The sequence below is a fragment of the Phodopus roborovskii genome, unplaced genomic scaffold (assembly GCF_943737965.1).
Source record: "Phodopus roborovskii unplaced genomic scaffold, PHOROB, whole genome shotgun sequence".
Classification (NCBI taxonomy): Eukaryota; Metazoa; Chordata; class Mammalia; order Rodentia; family Cricetidae; genus Phodopus; species Phodopus roborovskii.
In genome coordinates this window covers 1,404,506-1,426,340 of record NW_026126571.1, presented here as the reverse complement: position 1 = coordinate 1,426,340, position 21,835 = coordinate 1,404,506, and the positions used below count along the sequence as shown (strand labels likewise).

Sequence of the window (21,835 nt, the reverse complement as noted above, 5' to 3'; positions counted from 1 at the left end):
TTGCTCCCGGCCAATCGGGAGAGGCAACTGTGGCGGGGGCCGAGGAGGGACATTTTAAAAGGGCTGGAGATTGCGGGCGTCAGTGGCCATGGCGGACACAGCGACCACAGCCTCGGCGGCGGCAGCGGCGGCCAGTCCCGCAAACGCCTCCAGCGATGCGCCCCCTTTCCAGCTGGGCAAGCCCCGCTTCCAGCAGGTGAGACCCGGGCTGTGGCCCGCAGGTGGGAGGCAGGCACAGGGGAGGGGGTGGATGCCGAGCCAAGTCCCCTGCAAAGTCACTTGAGCCGGAGGGTCTCTAACCCGCGGCCCCCGGAGCCGACCGCTCGTGCGGGGAGCTGGGCTGCAGCCGCTCTATCCCCATTGGTCAGCCGGATGGGCGAGGTCTCCCACCGTGGCTTTCTATTGGCGGGCGGCGCAGTCACTCCGCGGATGCCCGCGCCCTGCCGCCGCCCCCGTCCGCGTCGCGCGGTGATTGGCCGCGCGGGTCGCGGGTCCCGGGTCCCGGGCCCCGGGTCCCGGGTCCGAGCGGCTCGGAAGGGTCGCTCTGGCGAGTGAGCCTTGGGCGCAGAGTTCCAGTCCCGCGCTGCTTGGGCAGTGGCGTGACCCGGGCGCCCCTCAACTTCTCTCCCCGAGTGGGACTGACCTTCCTCGTGCGCCGCGGGACAGGCGCGGGGCGAAACTCCGCGGTCACGCTCCGCCGGCTCCTCAGCCTCCAGCAGAGAGCTGCGTGCGTCCTAGGATGGGACCGCGTGCACCGGTGCAGCGACCCGATCCCCATCCCCGGGCCGCGGCTTCGGTGCCAACACCAGCCGGCCTGCCTGCTAGCGTGCTCTGCGGGGACGCGGGACGCGGGAGAGAGAGCCGGGTGCGGGGAAACGCTGTGTCATCCTCCAGAGCCGCCGCGCTCCTCCCGAGGGTCCCAAGCGCGACCCAGTCCCACACTCGTCGCTCCCAGGCGCTGCGCAGCGCCCCCCTCCCCATCCATACCCGTTCAGGCTCTTCAGGGTGCACCGGGACTCTGGTTAGCCTAACCCCCTCTCCCCACCTCCCCGGACACACAAACCCGGGAACCCTGCCTGGCATCACTAACTCGGCCATGGAACAGGAGATCCAGGTCTGTGAGCCAGGGGCCTGGGAGCGCATTTCCAACACCGCACACCCTCCGGCTGCTTCCAGAGACCGGGCTTGCCAGGAGTGGGGGGTAGCAGATGTTCTAGAGAGAACTTTGAACAACGAAGAAAGGAAATGCCACAAAGGTGGATGCGGTGGCTGGGGCGGGGGTGGGGGGTGGCGTAGAGGTGAGACTGGGTCCAAATTCAGCCCCCAGCTGCACCGAGATGAGCTTTCTGGAAATATGTCCCTAGAGTTTTTTAAATGGGACTTGATTTCTTTTTAAAAATAGACTTGTCTCAGCATGGAGGAATCTGGATAGAATTAATGTCCCAGCTAGTGTAAAATGCCCCCTGTGGCGACGCGTTAGGGGTGCCTGTGCCTGGCCTTGAGTGCCTGGCTTCCACCCCCTATTCTGTTCATCCTTCAGCCAGGCAGACACCCTGCACCGGGAAACACTTGCTGTCTTTGGAACCACCACCCTGTGGTCCTATCAGAATGCCAAACTGTCTCCTGCACCTGCAGTGGGAACCTCGGAGCTTACTCTTGGGTAGTATTCCCAGTAGCCCTTCAACTCTGAGAAAACTGGTTGATCCCTGGGCAGACAGACTTTAATAGCATGCCCCGAGTAAGGGTTTCTTTCCCCGGTGTCTGGTATCTGGGTGGCACTTAGATATCCATTTACCCAACAGACATTTACAAAGTATCTTTTATTGGCTCCCTGCACTGGGCTGTTTGCTCTGCTCACTGGTGGAGTTCGTTTGAGGAGGTGTAGTTCCTGCAGCTGTTCATACCCATTACCTCTAGCAGTGAAGTATGCGGCTGTAACCTCTGCGAGGTTCCCATTGCTGTCAGCAGAGTGGCCTGATAAGAAAGGGTGCTGAGTAGATCTGATTCATCCATGCTGAGAACTTCTTCCCCCACACCTGCCCCTCCCTCTGCAAACGGCTCAGCCTGCCACCTAAGCGCCAGAGTCATAAACCTAGATTTTTCTCTCTACTTCCTAGCACTCTCAATCCAGCCAGAGGCTGTAATTGCTGCTCCCCAACAAGTCTCAGAGCCACCCTCTCCAAGGCTAAGGCAGATCCTGCCATCCATTTCTTGGGCCAATATGGGAGCCTCTGACAAATCCCCCAGCTTCCTGTCCTGTTCTGGCCCTCTTCCAATCAATCCTTCCCTACTCTGTAAGGCAGAGTACCAGCAATGCAGGTCTGATCAGGTGATTGCCATACTCACAGCATCCTTAAACAGCCTGCAGTGGCTTTCTCCACTTTTGGGATACAGACCTCACATCTGAAGGGACCCAAAGTTTTGCAGAGCCCACTCCTTGACTTTTGACTCCCTACGTCATCCTTCTTTTCACCCTACTGGTTGGTTTTCAACCCTTAGACCTATCCTGTTCCCTCCCATGCCTGGGTTGGGTCTCCCAGTGGAACATCTCTAGTGCCGGCTCTCAACTCTTTCCTACCTCCTCCACATCCCTACTTTATCCACAAAGTATCGTTTCCCGGAAGGAGTCTCACGTCCCTGGCTTCTTTATTACCATATGTTTCCACTTTTGATCATATACTTCATGGGATCAGGGACCATGCCTACCTTGTCATGTAGTGCTCCCTCACCCCCACCCCCAGATTAGGTTATCGAATTAGCATAGCGTCTGGTGCAGAAGGGTGTTACAGAGCTTTGTGAATGAATGAGGCTGTGGAACTGAAGGAAATTGACTTACGAGTCTGCGATTAGCTACATTTTGTCTAAATTGTCCCTTAGGAATCTTGTAAAACGGCAACATTGTTCCACTCTTTCAGGTAATTCTAAAGGTAGTTTGTTACATGTTTCTGAGTGGGCAGGATCCTTCAGGGGCAGGTCTCTAAACTATGTAGCTGAGGATGACCTTGAATATCTGCTCCTCCCCTCTACCTCCTTGCCTGGGCCCAGCCATCTTCATCTGGGTCCTGTGTCCTGTTCTCAGTGTCTGGCACCCAGCAGACATCTAATGACTGCTGATAGTAGCCTGCACTGGCCAGGCAGGTGTCTGCAGGCAGTGGATCACAAACCACTATCCCCAGCACACTCAGATCCCAGCCTTGTCTCAGTCATGCCCTGTAGTCCCTCCCACCCACTATTGTCCTCACGTTTACCATGTAGTCGAGGTTGACACTGAAGTTCTGATCCTCCATCCCTGTAGTGCAGGGATGACAGGCATTCAGCACCGCACCCAGTTTTCTGGGGTGCTGGGGGCCGAGCTCAAGGCCTTGTGTGTGCTAGGCAAACATTCTACCAACTGAGCTATACAGCTATACAGCACTAGTCTGAGTGCTTTCTGTAGGATTGGGAACTGAGGTCTTCCTTTCTTTCTGGAAGCCCTTCCCTGCTCAAAGTTCTCTCTATGAAGGGAGGTAGGCAGAGGGGCAGCACTGAGCAGGATAAAGAGCACGGAGAAAGGGTGGTGGATGGGTTTTATCTATGGCTATTTTTCCATCTATAAGATGATGGTGGTGGCCAAGTGTGCCTTCCCTGTCCTGCATACTGGCTTATGAAAATTTTACAGCCCTTTGTGACAGCTAAAGTGTCTTCTAGTTTTCAGGTGAGAAGTTGCAGTTCACAGGTTCAATGACTTCCGGGGCAGGCTAGCTCCAGAGTTCAACTTTTCCTTTTTTCTTTTTCCTTTTTCTTCCATGCATTAATGCTTTATGGCCTTCTAAAGCAAACAAGAAAGAGATCCAATTAGTTAGGTGGGCACTTTGCATGGCTGTGATCCTGTGGGTAGGATAAAGGTACTTATATCAGGGAGATCTGCTTATGTCAGTATTCCTTATTCTGCAGGTTTTCAACCACAAAACCAGAGCCTTTCATCTTTTAACTCCTGGCTACCCACCATTCAACTTCGGCTTTGCTAATTAAAGCCGACTCGCTTCACCTTTATTCTTCCCCAGTCACAGCCAACACTTTGCTTTGAAGCAAACCTGAACATTCTGTCATTTCATTTACTAAGTAGTTAGTGAGTGTATCAAAAAATAAGGGCATGTGTGTGTGTGTTTTACATCTGTGTTCCCCTGTGTGTGGAGAACAGAGCAAAACCTTCAGCTGTATTCTTCAGGTACCACACCCAGCTTGGACTGTTTTACAAACTGAAAAAAAAAAAATGCTCTTAGATTTACAGAAATTAGAACAAAGAATTCCTGGAGAGCTCTCACACAAGGTCCTCTAATATCTCAGAGAGTTATGGTACATTTGTCAAAAATAAGAAATCAAAATTGGTGCCTGGAGAGATGAGATGGTATGGCAGTTAAGAGTACTTGCTGGTCTTGCAGAAGGACCCAAGTTCAGTTCCCAGCACCCATGTTAGGAGGGTGGCACGCAGAGCCTGTAACTTCAGGGGATCTGGAACCCTTTTCTGGCTCCTGTGGGCCCCCACACACATGTGTGGCACACACAGAATTAAAGTAAATAAATAGGTGGGTGAGGTGGTGCATGTCTTTAATCCCACCACTTTCAAGGCAGGGGCGTGTGGATCTCTGAGTCTCTGGCCAGTCTGGTCTACAAAGCATGTTCCAGGACAGTCAAGGCTATTACACAGAGAAGCCCTGTCTTGAAACCACTCCCCACAAGAGTAAAATAAAAAGAAAACCCCAAAATCTATTTAACATATGAATAATAATAAAAATAAATAAATAAAAATCAGCACATTCCAGGCTGAATCGTACTTTTTATTTTTTATGTTAATGTCTCTTTCTGTTCCTAGGTTCCAGGTTGCTTTTGGGTTGCATGTCTTTTTATTATCCTTTGGTCTGAGTTTCTCAGACTTTTCTTCAGTTTTTGACCTTGACAATGTTGGGGAGAACTGGTGGAACATTTTTGTAGCATATCTTCAGTTTGGGTGCACCTAGTGCTTTCCACATGGATAGACAGAGCTGCAGGCTTTGAGGGAAGCGTGTCCAGAAGTGAATGTCCACATTGCAGCATGTTACAGGGGCTGGAAAGAGAGCATACACATGGTCATCCAGAGGACCTGAGTTCAGCTTGCTCAGTGGTTACCAGCCCCTGCATCAGGGTACTCAGCTGCTGATAGCTGCAGCTTCAGGGGAAATGATGCCCTCCTCAGACCTCCAGAGTGACACCGCACACACACTTGAAAATTAAAAATTTAAATCTTTAAAAAATGAAGTAAAACTAGTGTTAACATGAGTGTAATATTCCCCACACCACATCAGCCTACCTCTGCTCTTTATTTATTTTATTTTTATGTTTTGAGACAGAGTTTTTCTGTGTAGTTCTGGTTGTACTGGAATTTGCTCTGTAGACCGGAGGACTGGTCTTAGAGATCCTCCTGCCCCTGGCTCCTGAGTGCCGGGATGTCACTGTCACCACCATCCAGCTTTTCTTTGGACAGGGCTTCGTGTAGCCCCAGCTGGCCTTGAACTTGCCACATGAGCCTCCTGCCTTCATCTCCCACGGCTGGGGTTACAGGTCTGTGCCGTCATGTCATGCTCATTATTGTTTTTTTTTTCAAAACTGTTTTAGTATTTTATTTATTTGAGTGTATGTGTGTATATGTTCACACAAGTGCACAGGCGTCCCTTGGAGCTGGAGTTACAGATAGTTGTGAGCCACCTGACATGGGTGCTGAAAGCATCCAACTGCTAAGTTATCTCTCCCGTCTCTCCTCACTTCTATTTCCTTTTCATTTTAAGAGACTTAGTTATTTTGTTCTATGTGTGTGAGTGTCGTTGCTTGCACCATGTGTGAGCCTGATGCCCTCCTCGGAGGTCAGAAGAGGTTGTCAGATCCCCTGGAACTGGGATCACGTGTAGTTGTGAACCACCATGTGGGTGCTGGAGATCAAACCTGGGTCCTCTGCAAGAACAACGGTGCCCTAACCACTGGGCTATCTCCCCCAGCCTGCATTATTTCTTAGTATCCAATAACGAGTCACATTTCACTGATTGTTAACCTGCGTTTTGAAATTGTTAGTTTGAGCCACGCTCCCTGTCAGTCTCCTCCCTTAGAGAGATGGGAACAATGCCTACCCCTGTTCCTAAGGCTCCAAGAGACAAACTGAGATGTATAGTACGTGATAGCTTTTGTGTTCCTTCTGCTTATCGGGTTCGCTCCCTCCTCCCCCCCCATACAGGTTGAAGAAATTAGGGTGTTTGTCTTGTGGAATTCCCCTATTAAAGATGTAGCTAGTTGTGTCTCCGTGGTGCTGTTTGGCCCGTTTCTTTGTTTTGTTCTTTTTCTGCCTTGTTTTTAAATGCTACCCCGCTAAGGAAAAGAGGACAGACTTCTTTACTGTTCTTGCTCCTTCAGACATCTCTCTTACCTGGTCAGGTACCTGGGAGCCAGAGCATATGCTGTGTGCTGATGGGCTGTGAGATGGACCCAAACTAACAAGCCCAGGTTGCCTGTGGGATTCAGAGAGACTCTGGGTGGCAAAGTGCAGCCCTCACATCAAAGCTGAGGGGTTGATGTGGGCCGAATCGTTCGGCTGAGAGCCCATTTCTCATACGGTTTGCTTGGAATGAACTTCTAGAATCCTTTCGTGAGCCGACTGTCGCCAAAAGTAGCTTTTGGGGGTTGTGCTGTGCAGGGGACTCAAGAACTCCCCAGAGCACTGGGTAGGTAGCTTTTAAAAATATGTATCTTTTAATTGTGTGTGTGCATGTGCTTGCATGTATGAGCATGGATTCTCCAAGGGGCAGAAAAGGGCATCGGGTCCCCCGGAGATGGAGTTTTTGGTAGTTTTGAGCCACCCAGTGTGGGTGCTGGGGACTGAACTCAGGTTCTCTGCAAGGGCAGTTTTCACTCTCACTGAGCCATATTCCCAGCACCTGGGTAGGTATCAAATTGATACCGGTATCTGAAGCCCGCCCCAGACCAATGGAATCATGGTCCTGGAGATGTGGCTTGCCTGGGAAGCCCCAGGTCGTTCATGGTGCCTGGGATGCGCACAGTCTCAGTGAAAGACCTGCAGAATGCCCACCAGCTTGATCCTGTTCAAGTCATTCCTGAGGAGGGGTCATTAAGAGGCTGGCACTGAGACTAGCCAGTCCCTCAGGCCTTTTCTGGGCTGTATCTGGGAGGGGGGCAGCTTGGGGTTGCAGGGAGGGGGGGCTACCCACACAGTGCTGACTCACCTTACTTGTGAAGAGAAAGCGAAGAAACTGGTTTAGCTGACTCATTCTTTCAGTAAGAAAAAAGGGAAAGGAAAAAAAAGATGCCCTGTGTGATCGAGCAGAGATGGGGCTGGATGGGGGTGGAGGAGGGGATGACTATACATTTTAAAGTCAGACTGAGAAAGTAAAAACTGCAATCCCTTTAACAGGCAGAGAGGGACAGATACAGATAAAATTTTTTTTTTCCTTGCAGGGAAACAATGTTTTTTGTTCGGTTGTTTGTTTTGGGTGTTTTGAGACAGTACAGTGTTTCTCTTCGAAGCCCTGGTTGTCCTGGAACTAGCTCTGTACATCAGGCTAGCCTCAAACTCTGCCTGCCTTTGCTTCCCAAAATTAAACAGGGATTAAATACCTGTGTTATCACCCCCGGCTGGAATCAATGTGGTTTTGTTTTTTTATTTTGGACAGAACTCAGAAACACCATGTCTAATGCCAGCAACTAAGTCCTGAAACAACTCAGTCTTCTCCTCCATTTTCCTGTGAGGGGGTATGGTTTGCATGTATGTATGTTTCTGCATGTATGTCTGTGTGCATATACACGTGTACACCTGTTTGTAGGGGCCTGAGGCTGATGCCAAGAATCACTCTCCATCATCCTTCCATCTTACTCTTTGAGCTAAGGTTTCTCAATCAAACCCAGAGCTTGCCTATATGGCTGGTCTTGTAGCCAGCTCGCTTTGGGATCCCTTTTCTCTGTTTTCCAAGGCTGAAGTTATATATGGACCACCACACTCACTTAGCATACGTGCTTGAAGGCAAATGTCCTAACTGCGGATCCATCTCCCAGTCCCCAAGAAACTCCATTCTCTAAGATCATGGTGGCTCTGGCCAGAAGTTTGCTGTTTTAGTGCTGTCAGCAAGAAGGAAACCTCAGAGCTGGAAAGACGGCTCAGCAGTTAAGAGTGCTTACTGCTCTTGTGGAGGACCCAGCGTCAGTTCCCAGCACTCATGACCACCTGTAACTAGTTCCAGGACACCTGATGCTGGCCCTCTGGCCTCCATGAGCATTTGCACACATGTAGCTCATAGATTTATGCAAGCAGGCATTCCCATAAATGAACACACATATGTGTGTATATATACTTAAGAAAGAATGAAACGTGCACATTTTCCTTTTGTGTTCCTCTCTCGTGTAGGTAAGTGCTCCTCCGCTGGAGCCAGGTCCTCAGCCCAAACCTATTCTGATTTTTTTTTTTTTAATTGCACTGGGGATTGAATGCCTACCGCTTTCAATTGAGTGTTCTACTGCTTAGCTGCATCCCTGGCTCCCGTGTATACTTTTAATTGGCAGATCCAAGCCACTTCGCTTCATCATCAACCCAAGCATTCAGTGTCAAGTAGTTTCTGGTTCCAGTACTGAACACTGAACTTAACTCTGTAGTCTTCATGGAAACAAGACCCTGTGTCCTGTCTGAGTCTGGACTTAGGTCAGTTCTTGCCCTGGCAACCTGGCTTTTTTGGAAGTGGTTAGTGAGTGGCTTCATTTCTATCCTACCATACCTGTAGCCATACCTTCTGTGTAGCGTTCTTGTCTTTTTCTGGCAGACGCCCTACAGTCTGTGTCGTTCCCCCCCCTCCCCCATAGCCTCTTTGTTGTAGTGAGTCAGTAAGAGCCAGACTCAAGGGCAGTTTTCTGGGGGATCTCAGGCTGTGTGCTTAGCATCCCAACTCAGGGTCCCTTTTGTGAGTTTCCAGCCTATATTTCTAAGCACATTGAAAAGATTTGGAAAGGCCTTTACATATTTCAAACGTAACTGATTTATACAGAGTTTCTAGTCTTCTCCATGACAATAGCATGTTTCTTGTTTTTATTACCCTGGTCAATAGCTTTAGACTGTAGTCAGAGCACTACCATCCCATGAGTATTCTTCCTCAATCTCTTGTGGTCAGTGAGCTTTTATACCCTCTAACTGCTGGCACAGTGTGGAACACACAGTAGGTTCTCGGTACATAGTTCTACATGGATGAGAATCTAGGCATCAATTTCTGACCACAGCCTCTGGGCCCTGGCTTCTTGGACATGCCCCCTGCTTCACTCCAGGAAGAAACAGGAAGAGATCTGGGTGTCTCCGGTGAACTTTGTGGCATTTCATTTGAGCACGGATCATGGTGTTTTTTGCTCTTTGTTGGTTTATTTCTTTGCAGTCATTTCTTGATTGCTCTGAGTAACTGCAAGGTGTGTGCAGTGTACTTTTGCCCAGGCCTGGCTCAGCAGCCATTTGCAGAGGCCTGTAGAGCAAAATGTTTATCTGGGTCTTCCCTGGTGCATGCACGTGCACGAGGGACAGGGGACCTTTGGAAGTTTGGGACAGGATCAAGACCCCTGGGTGACTCAGAAGTGGAAGTGTCATCTGGGGATGTGTCTTCCAGGAGTCACATCACCTGGCAAGCTTCCTTGTAGATTCTCACCTGCACCCCATGCTCGTCTGCATCTCCCTTGACATGCTATTCTTTCTAATCCCACCTTCATTTGGAAGCTGTGCCCTATCTGTCCCTTCAGGAAGCCTCAAGACCATCAGCTGCTTATCAGTCCACATTCATTGTCAGGTCTGTCTGGGAGTAGAAACCAGGAGCCGAGGAGGAGGAAGCGTCTAAGCGCCACCCCCAGTCTCCTAGAGCTCACCATCAAGTGCGTTTATTACTCAGGAAGGAGAGATGGCTAGATGGTTAAGAACACTTGTTGCTCTTTTTGAGGACCGGGGTTCAGTTCTCAGCAGCACACGGCAGCTCACAAGTGTCTGTAACTCACTTTCAGGGACCTTATGCTGTCTTCTAGCCTCGGCACCAGGCATGAACATGGTTCATATCAGTACACTCAGGCAAAACACTCATATATGTAAAATAAAATAATTCTTAAGAAAAAAAATATATTGCTTAGCATACTGGCTTGCATTTATATCCATGAAAAATAGAATTTTAGCATTTATTTATTCATTCATTCATTTTTGAGGCAGGGTTTCCCCATGTACTCCTGGCTGGCCTAAAACTTCTTATGGAGATCAGGCTAACCTCAGTCTGAAAGAGATCTGTCCAGCTTCCAGACACTCGGTGCTGGAATTAAAGGTGTATACCACCACACCTAGCTCATCTCTAGTCTGTCTATTCAAGGGGCACTTACAGCCACCATTATCTAAAGGTGACCTGGAAGTCCGGAAACACAGCAGAGCTATGCGCTACTACTAAGGACATCTTCATTCTAGAAGAAAATGAAGCAATAGCACCCGCTTGTCTGCTTTTGTGGCTGCAAAACCTTTGATCTTATCTTACTTTTATCTACTTGAGAATAGGTCACGCTCCTTCGCCCCGTTGCTACAGCACAAGGACTCTGTAACTCTCATACGATCACCATGCTCAGGGAATTCAACATGGATACAGTATTATTATTTCATTTTTTTTATGTATATGGGTGTTTCTTGTGCATGTATGTCTGCCCTGTTGGGTCCCCCGGAACTGGAGTCGTGGATAATTGCGAGCCGCCATGTGGGTGCTGGGAAATAAACCCATCTTCTCTGCAAGAGCAACAGGTGCTCTTAATCTTTGAGGCACCTTTCCAGCCACTTCACCACTTTCTGGGACCACAAAATGTGTTAGCTTCATCTTATCTCTTTCCCACAAGAAGGAATCAGCCATTGCTTGGAGGGAAACCCTGGTTCTTTCAGGGACTTGATGTGAGCTGGGCCTTTTGTATCCATGTGTCTCGGAGCTGTAGCTTAGTTGGTAGAGTACTTCCCTAGCACGCACGGTGCCATGGATTCAGTCCTTTGCATCGCATAAAGAAATTCATCCTCTCTCTGTCTCCTTCCTTATTACACTGGGCTATCACTGCTGGCATGCATTTGATGAAATCATAATCATTTTCATATCGCAATTGTTACTTGAACAAACAAGTCGATACAGTGTTCACACTCACGGACTGTCAGTCCATTCACAAACAGTGCAGTGGGGGGGCAGGGCTCTCCTTGTATTCTTAGGGCTAAACTTTTGCCAGGACAGTACACATGCACATCGTGTATGTATGTCTGAAGTAGAGACTAGTTCCAGCCGCTTGGACTGTGGACGGTTAAGAAAGAACATCTCTGGCGTAGGAAAGGTGCTGAGGCTTAAAGGTGCTGGTCTCTGCTCTGTGCGTGCGGGGTGGGATGGAAGTAGTCGGAAGGGGCTGCCCCGTGCAGACCTGGCAGGTGGACAGAAATGGACGTAGAGAACAGGCTTGGAATGAGACCCTTGAGCTCCCTCAGGGACCTTGCAGGGTCTTACCTGGGAAGGGCAAGGACTGGAGTTACTGTCGCGTGTGCTACCCTGGTGAGCACTGAGGGGGTGAGTGGGGGCCAGGCCTCTTTCCTTCACTGTGCAGAGAGTGGGTATTTGGAGAGCTGTGGGACTCTGGGGAGGACTTTGGGGCCAAGCCCAGAGTGCAGGGAGGCGTGAACCCCCCCCCAAGTACTTGCATCTCGCCCCTTCATCCTTGAGCCAACGCCTCTTTTCAGTCTGAACTCAGTCTTGCCCCCGTGGCCTCAGGCAGAAAGCCCAGGAGCTCTGTTGTTTGGTACCCTTTCACTGTGCTTGAATGCCTGTGGCCTGCTTACCACAAAGCCTGCCTTTTCCAGGCTCCTAGGCAAGGCCGGCCCCTTGTTCTGGACTTCACCACGGCAACAGGGCAACCAGTTGAAGGAGTGCCTGGGCTGTGAGTTGGGGCTGCCATACTTGGGCTCTGCCAGTGGGGAGCTGCTCTCTGGGGGCACAGCAGAACCTTCCAGAAGGGCACTGTGAGGGACAGGCAAGCTCTTTTTGCAGTCCCTGAGCAAGGGAAGTGGCCACTACCCAGGGGTGCTTGGGCGCTCCAGCTTCAGAAGCGCCCAGACTAGATCTCAGGACAGTGGGAAGGGGATACCTGGAGGAAAGGTTGGAGGCGAGGCGTCATGATCTTTTTTTAAAGATGTGTATGTGTCTGCGTGTCCGTGTGTTTGCGCACACGTGAATGCAGGTACCCACAGAGGCCAGGAGAGGACATTTGATCCCCTGGAGCTCGAGTTACAGGCAGTTGTGAGCTCTCTGATGTGGGTGTGGGACCAAACTCAAGTCCTCTGAGGAGCAGAAAGTGCTCTTAATGGCGGAGTCGTCTCTTCAGCCCCAGCCATGATGGATCTTTGTTTTGTTATGTTCTGAGTGGGCCTCTCTCCATAGCTCTGGCTGTCCTGAAATTCACTCTGTAGACCATGCTGACCTGGCATCATGAGCTGACCTGGCATCTCGATGTATCTCAATGGTCTCTCTGAGCTGAGTTTGGGAAGCTCCCAGCCCTGGGATGAGGACTCACATGGGAAATCCTGGGGACTGTGGGTGAGGGTATCAGAGTCCTGAGCTCAGGTACAGCCTCTGACCTCCTGTCCCTTCCTTCCCCAGACATCCTTCTACGGTCGATTCAGGCACTTCCTGGACATCATTGACCCCCGAACACTCTTTGTCACTGAGGTGAGTCACAGGTGGCACTCTCAATGGAGGCCCCCTGGCCTTTGTATCTTGTCACTTTGGAATGTGTGGGTCATCAGAACGGACGAAGAGGTGAAGGGACTAAGGAAGGCTTGAGTGGGCGGAAGGTTATACATCTCTGTATATGTCTAGCTCACTCAACCAAGAGGGCATTCCTACAAGTGCTGTGAGCCTTCTCCCATGATGCTGTTGGTGTGAGTTCTCTGTGCTCTTTTGAGAGAAACAACATTTTTATTATTGAAAAACCTCAGTGATATTGTTACCAGCTATGTAAGTTATATACTCAGCACAAAAGTTCAAACAGGTCCCAAAGTGGGGCTCAGAGATATAGTGCTTGCCTACGTGTGTAAGACCCTGGATTAGATCCCCAGCATGGCTCAGTTCCCCTCCCAGGTAACCATCATGCATGGCTTTTAATATCTGGTTTATTAAGGCATTGTTTGCTGTTAAAATTGTACAATCGTATGAATCTTGACAAACCTATGCAACCACATATTCATGGCCAAGATCATGTGAGAGATGACTGAGTTAGAAAATTGCCTGCCTCACAAGGGTGAGGATCAAAGTTCAGTCACCAGTACACACATGGAGCGCTGGGTACACACATCTACTCTCATTGCTGGGTGGATAGAGCCAGGATCCCTGGGCCTCCCTGGAGGGCTAGTGTAACCCAACCAGTGAGCTCCAGGCCAAGGAAAGACCCTGTTTTAAAGGAGGTAGATGGAAAGCCCAAGGATGACACTTGAGGTTGTCCTCTGGCCTCCACGTACAGACATACACAAGCACATATACAACTGCACACGTTAAAAACACCATGTACATATGCATTAAGAGAAGAAGAAGAAGAAGCCAGGTACCATAGCTTTCCTGTATAAGCTGGGGAGGTAGAGACAGGAGGGTCTCCATGGTGTTCAACCAGTACAGTCAGCTGGATGTGGGTGGTGCACGCCTTTAATCCCAGCACTTGGGAGGCAGAGGCAGAGGCAGGCAGATCTCTGTGAGTTCAAGGCCAGCCTAGTCTACAGAGTGAGTGCCAGGAACAGGCTAGAAAACAATACAGAGAAACCCTGTCTCATAAAACAAACAAAAAACCAAACCAAAACAAAACAAAAAAACAACCCCAAAAAACCAAAAACACAAACACAAAAACAAACAAACAAAAAGAGGTGGGAGCCAATTGAGGAAGGTGCCCAGTGTTAACTGAGTTTCGGCCTCCACATGCACAGTGCATGCATGCACGAGCACACACAGCCGCACATATGCGTATGTACACATGCATATTCACACATGCACACAGGACGTAAAGCATTTCCAGCATCCTAACAGCTGGCTTGTGCTTTGTTGGAGCCCGTCTTCCCTGTCCCGAGCTCCCATCAGCTTCTCACAGTTTTGCCGTTTCTAGACTATTCTGTGTTAATGGAATGCCACAGCCACCTCTTCCCTCAACAGCATGCTTTGCCATTCACCGCGTTGCTGGGTCAGTCAGCTCTCTCTCTCTCTCTCTCTCTCTCTCTCTTCTTTTTTGTTTTTTCGAGACAGGGTTTCTCTGTATTGCTTTGGAGCCTGTCCTGGAACTAGCTCTGTAGACCAGGCTGGACTGGAACGCACAGAGATCCACCTGCTTCTGCCTCCCGAGTGCTGGGATCAAAGGCGTGCACCACCACCCGGCTTTGGTCAGTTGTCTCTTAATGTAGAGAAGTGCTCCACTGAAAAAGTGTTCAAGAAATTGTTTGTCCATTGACTTGTTAGCGGACGTTTGGACCTTTCCTGGTGCTTGACGATTATGAATAAAGTTGCTACGAATGTCCTTTGTGTGGATGTGAGTTTCCGTCTTTCTTCCTCTCTCTGTTTTGTTTTTGAGAGTCTCACTATGCTGCCCCTGGCTGTGCTGTGACTTGCTTTGTGGACCAGGTTGGCCTTGGGAACAATATGGCTAGTGCAGAAAATGTATGTTTAACTTCTTGGGAAACTACCACATTGCTTTTCAAAGTGGTTCCCCATGGGACAACGATGGAAGTATGACACTTCCAATGGCTCCACTTCCTCCATGGAAGTGCTATGATTGCTTGATCTTATCCAGAAGGCTGAGAAGCAATCAGTATTGTTACATTGAAAAAGTAATTCTTTGCAGGGGCAGCTTAAGAAGTGTGTGTTTTTCGTATGAATTGAGGAATGGATGTGGAAATTCACATTCATACAAAATAGCACGCATTTTTTTAATTAACACATGCTGAACAGGACAGTTTGTGGTTTTAGTTTTATGATTTTTTATTTTCATGCATGCATGAAAGTATATGTGTGTGTACTCATGCATGAGTATGTGTGTGCCATGTGTGTTCTGGTGCCTGTGGAGGCCAGAAGAGGGAGCTGGAATTACAGGCAGTTGTGAGCTGCTGAATTCAGGTGCTGGGAAATGAACTCGGGTCCTCTGGAAGAGAAGCAAGTGCTCTTAACTGCTGAGCCATCTCTTCAGTCCCCTTATTTTCATTTTGTATTACATATTTATTTATTTATCTTATGTGAAGGTATGAATATGATCTATGACATGAGTGGCAGGTATCCTTCTACCACATGGGTTCCGGGGATCGAACTCATGGCTCAGGCTTGATGGCAAGTGCCTTTACTCACTGTGCTATCTCACCCCTGTATGTTTAAATTGACACCTATATCTTTGCAGTCCCGTGTCACAATTCTATACTCATGTGTTCCGATATTGCCTTTGTTGCCATCATTTGTTTGTGGGTGTTTTTTTTTTTTTTTTTTTTTTTTTTTTTTGAACAGGGTCTTGCTGGCATGGAATTCACTAGCCCAAGCGAAGCTTCAATCTTGTAATCTTCCTGCCCAGATCTAGCTATTATATTTTGAAACACCTCAACACTTTTGTATGTCACTGACCCAAAGGCATGGTGGGAAAAATACAAGGCCTTCTGGCTACATGGGTATTGAATCACCACCCCCCAGGGCACCTATGAGCACCCCAGTTATATAAGATGTGGGGATCACCTAATACATGGTTCCTACTATATCTCGGCAAGGCCTGGACATTTTGTTAGCTGATTTTATTGGCCCTAGTGGACTACCATTCCTTGAAGGTCAAGTCCACCCCACACCTAGGCTTTGTCTGGAGTTTCTCATAATGGAGGTGATTGCATAAACATTTGGAAGAGTGACAGACTTGAAAAGAAAAACTATTTCTCCAGCTCAGCAATATTTCATCCTAGAAAGTTCTAGCAGTGTCTGCCTTAGTTAGGGTTTCTATTGTTGTAAAGAGACACTGTGACCATAGCAACACTTTTTTTTTTTTTTTAAACTGTAGCAATTCTTATAAAGAAAAACGTTTAATTGGGGCTAGCTTACAGGCCAGGGGTTTCATGGTGGGTGGCATCGTGACCTGCAGGCAGACATGGTGCTGGAGGAGGAGCTGAAAGTTCTACGTCTTGGTCTGCAGACAACAGGAAGTGACCTGTGTGCTGCGGTGCTTAGCTTGAGCATAGTAGACCTCAAAGCTATCTCCACAGTGACACACTTCCTCCAGCATGGCCACACCTGCTCCAACAGAGCCGTACCTAATAGTGCCATTCCCTTTGGGGACTGTTTTCTTTCAACCCACAACACTGTCCAAACCCAGATACAGTTAAAGTTCTGAAATCCCAGCAGAAATGCTGTTTGCTTGGGGAAGCGTCTATGGAGTCTGGAGATGTTGGCAGTGGCCTTGGGGGCCTGGCGGGGAATGGATGAGGGGACTTGGGAAGCCCTTTGATGCTCTTTGGATGGCCTTGAGCAGGGAGGTGGAGGTACTTACTACAGGGCCAGACTCTCCCTCCCACACTCAGCATTTCATCTGCCTTTGCCTTCCCTCATCTGCATCTTAATTCAATTCTTGCTTTTTGTTATTACTGCTTATTTCAATTTTATTTTATTATTTTAATTTTTTTTTCTGGAACAAGAACTTGCTATTTAGTTCAGGTTGACCTGGATCTCACTAGGTAGCTCAGGCTGGCCTTGAACTCTCTATACTCCTCCTGCCTCAGCTTCCTAAGCGCAGGGATTATAGGATGCTCTACCACGCCCAGTGGAACTCTTGCGTTTGAAAGACCACAACCTACTTATATATTATTGACCCATTTGGGACTGGTTTCTTGTATTAGCTGATAATAATCAAACCTCATGCCGCCTTCCCATTAGCAGTTAGAATGTCAAAGCAACTCCAACACTTACTAATAGAAATTAACCCAGGCAAGAGCAACTCTCAGGCTGCACACATACACTTTCCTCCTAGATGTCGGATAGGGTCTGCCTGTCCCTCACTCCCTTCACTGCCACACTAGAGTGGAGGACTCTCCCAGAGCACATGCCAGCCTCCTGGGAAGTCTTGCAGGAAGTCTTGAATCCCTCCCTAGTCTGCAAGGGCCCTGCATGGACCTCCAGGCAAGCAGGGCAGCAGTCTCGACTCTCACCAGAAACAACGAGAGTTAAGAGTCTCTGCTGGGTTTCGGGACACGTGGCATGCCGGGTCCCCCGTAGACTAGAACTCATGTCTACAGGACCCTGCTTCACTCCTACGCCTGCGGCCGGTGTCCTGGAAGGGAGTGGGGTGGTGATTACTTGCTTGGAGATCCGAGGGTAGGAAGCCAATAGAGGACATGAGAAGGTGGCTATGCAAGCTGAAGGTCCCCAGTGAGGAATGATCCCAGGCAGCTTGAGCCACCTGCAGTCCCAGATCTGAGGCAGTCTTGGAGTCTGTGGATAGGATCGTCTTCAGAAGGTTTTGCAGCTGTTGGCTTGCAATTTATAACTGGCCAAGCTTTAAAAAGATTCCAACCCTTGTATGTGTAATGAGGCGGAGGCAATTTTATCCACCGTAATTTCTCTTAGGAAGAAGGCTGTCTTTGTTCTCAGAATGCCTTGAACAAGGCTTCAGAGGAGGAGGAGGTGGCTCTGCTTGACAGCGGGAAGGAATTGTGCGTTTGATTCTAAAAGGGGAGAGGAGTGGATGGAAGAAGAGGAGAAACAGAGGGGAGGGGACAGGAAGATGGGTGAGCTGGAAGATTGGCTTATGAGGTGCACAGTGAGATGAGACTCTGCTTGCCTCACCCCGTGCTGGGGAAAGTTTTAAACTCGAGCCACGGTCCACTCTACGACTGTCACAAGGAATCCTTGGTACAGTCCCTATGGTCCATGAAACTGCTGTAAATAGGTTATTTGGAAGCTTGGAGGACCCAGGCTCCTGTCCAGGGCACAGTGTACAGCATACAGCTCAGCACGGGAAGCTTGCAGGAACGCCGGAGAAGATGTTCCACCCTTCCGTGTGGGCTGTGGAATGCAGGCTAGACCCTTGAAAGCAAGACTGTGCTACACGGCACCTGTGTTTTTGTTTTATGTGGGGAAGGGAAGGCAGACAGGGTCTCACATTCTAGGCCAAGTTAGCTTGGAACTCACTATATAGCCCAGTCTGGCTCATAATGTAGCTGTCTTGGGGTTTCTGTTGCTGTGAAGAGACACTATGAGCATGGCAGCTTTTACAAAGGGAAACATTTAATTGGGGGTGGCTTACAGTTTCAGAGGATTAGTCCATTGTCATCGTGGAGAGAAAGCATGGTGGCACGCAGGCAGACGCGGTGCTGGAGAAGGGGCTGAGAGGTCTGCATCTTGATCCTCAGGGTTAGGGTGTAATGTGAGCATATGAGACCGCAAATCCTGCCCCTACAGTGACACACTTCCTCCAACAAGGGAACACCCACTCTAACAAGGCCATGCCTCCTAATAATGCCACTTTCTATGGGCCAAGCATTCAAACGCATGTGTCCATGGGGGCCACACCTATTCAGACCACCACAGTAGCTGATGCAATCCTTGAACTTCTGACCCTCATGCCTCCATTTCCAAAGTGTTAGGACTACAGACAGGCGTCTTCCACCATCCATGGCGATGTTTGCCATTGTTATTTTGTTGTTTTAAGACAGGATCTTGCAGTGTAGCCTTGGCCTGCTTGGGACTCACTATGTAGAACAGGCTGGCCTTGAACTCACAGAGATCTGCCTGCCTTCTGAGTGCTGGATTAAAGTTCTCTACCTTCACATTTGGGGATATTCCTTTTTTTCTCTCTTTCTTTCTTCTTTTCTTTTTGGTTTTTCAAGATAGGGCTTCTCTGTGTAGCTTTGGAACCTGTCCTGGCACTCGCTCTGTAGACCTGGCTGACATCGAACTCACAGAGATTTCTCTGCCTCTGAGTACTGAGGTTAAGGTGTGCCCCACTATTGCCTGGCTGGATTTTTTCTTTTTAAAAACGTCTCTCATCTTGTAGCATAGGCTATCTTGGACTAGGCTACCCTTGAATACATAGTAATCCTCCTCCCAACACCTGGGTTTAAGTTGCTTTAATTTTGCTTGAAGGTGGCATAAATTAGCTGCTCTGATTTCAATCATCACTTAAAGATTAACAAATGAAGCCAGAAAGTGGTGGGACACACCTTTAGTCCCAGCACTTGGGAGGCAGAGGCAGATGGAACTCTGTGAGTTCAACACCAGCCTGGTCTACAAGAGCTAGTTCAAGGACAGGCTCCAAAGCCTCCAAAGCCACAGAGAAACCCTGTCTAGAAACAAACAAACAAACAAACAAAAAAGGATTAACAAATGATCATCTTAAAAACAGAGACTACTAGCCAAAATAATATGATATATGTGTATATGTATACATACATATATGTATTGTTTTTGTGTGCATAGATGTTTTGCTTACATGTATGTCTATGTACCATGTGTTTGCCTGGTGCCTAGAGAGGCTAAAAAGGGGGCATTGGATCTTCTGGAACTGGTTGTACAGATAGTTCTAAGCCAACATGTAGGTGCTGAGAATTGAACCTGGGTCTTCTGGAAGAGAAGCACGTGCTCTTAATTGCTAAGCCATCTCTCCAGCCCCAGAAATATTATTAAAAACACCCACTTACTACTAAATTAATGTAGTAATTCAGAACTATGCTGAGTGCTTTGCAGGTTAGAATAAATAACTAGAGTGGGGGGGGGGATAGGGGGAGGTGGCTTGTGCCTGCCATGCCGGCACTTGAGAGGTGGAGGCAGAAGGATCATGAATCCAAAGTAGACTCAGGTGCATGAAATCCTGTCAAAAACAAACTTTGGTGCCGGAGAGATGGCTCAGTTCTCTTCCAGAGGTCCCAAATTCACTTCCCAACATCCATGTTGGACAGCTCACAACTACCTGTAATTCTAGCTCCAGGGGATCCTATGTTCTCTTCTGGTCTCTGTGGGCACGTGATCACACACACACACACACACACACACACACACACACACACACATGCTTGCCAAGTTACAAGTCAAGTTTTTTGTCTATTTGATGCATTTTTGTCTTACCTACCACACTGAATATAACAGGTGCTGGGATTCAAGCCGGGGTTCTCTGCGTCAGTAGGAAGTGCTCTAACTACCGAGCTGTCTCTCCGGGTCCGTCCCACCTCAATATAATTTAGGCCATGGTGGGTTTTAATGCTCTTAGGCCGATTGAGCATTGTTCCGATTGAGCATTGTCTGTCCCACAGCCAGAACTTCCCAGTTTACTTTCCTGGTCCTAAGGCAGCTGGAGGTCAGCTTTGGGGGAATTTGTGTATCCCTGGCTCTTTCTTCCCCTGGCCTTGCAGAACATGGCTCATAGTCAGTGGGAGGCAGGGGCTTATCTCAGCTAACCCAGTTTAGCTTGGCCTCCAGGGAGGGTAGGAGAAAGGGTTTAGGACAGTGTCTGAGTTAGCTTTAATTACCACGTTGACCCAGTCTAGGGTCAGCCGAGAGAAAAGCTATGCTTGTAGTGTTGCCTAGACCATGTTGGTTTGGTCTTGATTGTTGATTGATGCAGCGTCTGTGGGTGACACTATCCCCAGGCAGATGTTCATGGGCCAGAGATTAAGGCAACAAGCAGCATTCCTCCGTGTTTTCTGCCTGGGAGCTCCTGCCTCGACTTCCCTCAGTGACGGATTATGATATGGGAGCGAAGCCTTTCCTCTCTATTTTGCTTTTGGTCCAAGTGTTTTTGTGACAGCAACAGAAAGGAAACTAGAACAAGACAGGAGAAGGTCTGGAGACCGATTGCAGTGCCGGTAGCATTGGCCCTGAGCCCTGTGCCTCAGACTCACCTTGTAGCTGAGGTTAGCCCTGAATTTCAGACTCTCACGCTTTCACCTTCCAAGTAATAGGAGTGCAGATGTGCGCTGCCACACTCACTTTCCCTTTTTGTATACTTTCTTTCTTGTGACCCTCTATCTTTGACCCCTCTCCCCTCCCCCAGACTCCTATACATCTCTGCTTGGGGCTTCCCAGCAGGTCCACAGGGGCAAGATGCTCCTCAGGCCAGTAGTCTGCTGCTCGGGCATGCCTCCCAGTACTTGTGTTTGCAGAGGACCTCTGGAGACCATACCCCCGTGGAATACAGAGAGCTCATCTTGCCTCTTTGAGGCACCCTGGCTACAGGCAGACAGGCTGGTGATGGGGAGTTGGGAAGCAGCATCGTTGGCTGGTGTGCTCCCAGCCTGGGGCTACAGCCGGGGCACCAGCCTAGCAGCCACCCCCAGCCAGCTGGGCCCCTCACAACTTTTACACCCAGGGATTAGCTGCCTGTTTGTTCCTGGTTGAAAAGACTTCCTGCCAAGCTCACCCAGCACTGACCTCCCAGCATTCCTCCTCCTTAAAGCCCTTCTGCCAGGGCTGGAGTGGCTGGAGAGCAGGGCATAGCAGGAGACATTTCTTGCGAGCCCTGAGCCTCCCTGAAAAATCCCTGGAGCAGCCAGCTCTTGTGTCCTCTCCGCACAGGTGACTGGGGTCATGTTCATCCCACAGGACCTTCGAGCAAGTCTTAGGCCAACGCTAGCCTTGAGGCCCAGAGTGGAAAGGTTCCTTCTAGCTTTCCTCCATTGTGGGCCCTCGGGCCTGTCTGCAGGAACTTTGGCTCTCCTTCGCTCTTACTTTCTTTGCCAAGCTCGGGGCTTAATGGAACTGATTCTTTTGGCTTGAGGCTGCCTTTGATGACTGTGTCAAATGAGATGGAGTCTGGCCAG

The 21,835-nt window shown here is 49.1% G+C and overlaps 1 protein-coding gene across 3 annotated transcripts in view; it reads left to right on the top strand.

Moving 5' to 3' along the window:
* The window catches only part of Sfxn5 (sideroflexin 5), a 103,847-nt gene continuing 82,012 nt past the window's right edge, over nt 1-21,835 (top strand). Inside the window, exons 1-2 of one of the 3 annotated variants that reach the window (XM_051202958.1) lie at nt 1-196; nt 12,687-12,755. In XM_051202958.1, coding sequence (XP_051058915.1) covers nt 89-196; nt 12,687-12,755 — 177 coding nt within the window. In that variant the 5' untranslated portion in view covers nt 1-88. The remainder of the gene's footprint in view (nt 197-12,686; nt 12,756-21,835) is intronic. The other 2 variants (XM_051202956.1, XM_051202957.1) reach the window with 2 other exon arrangements.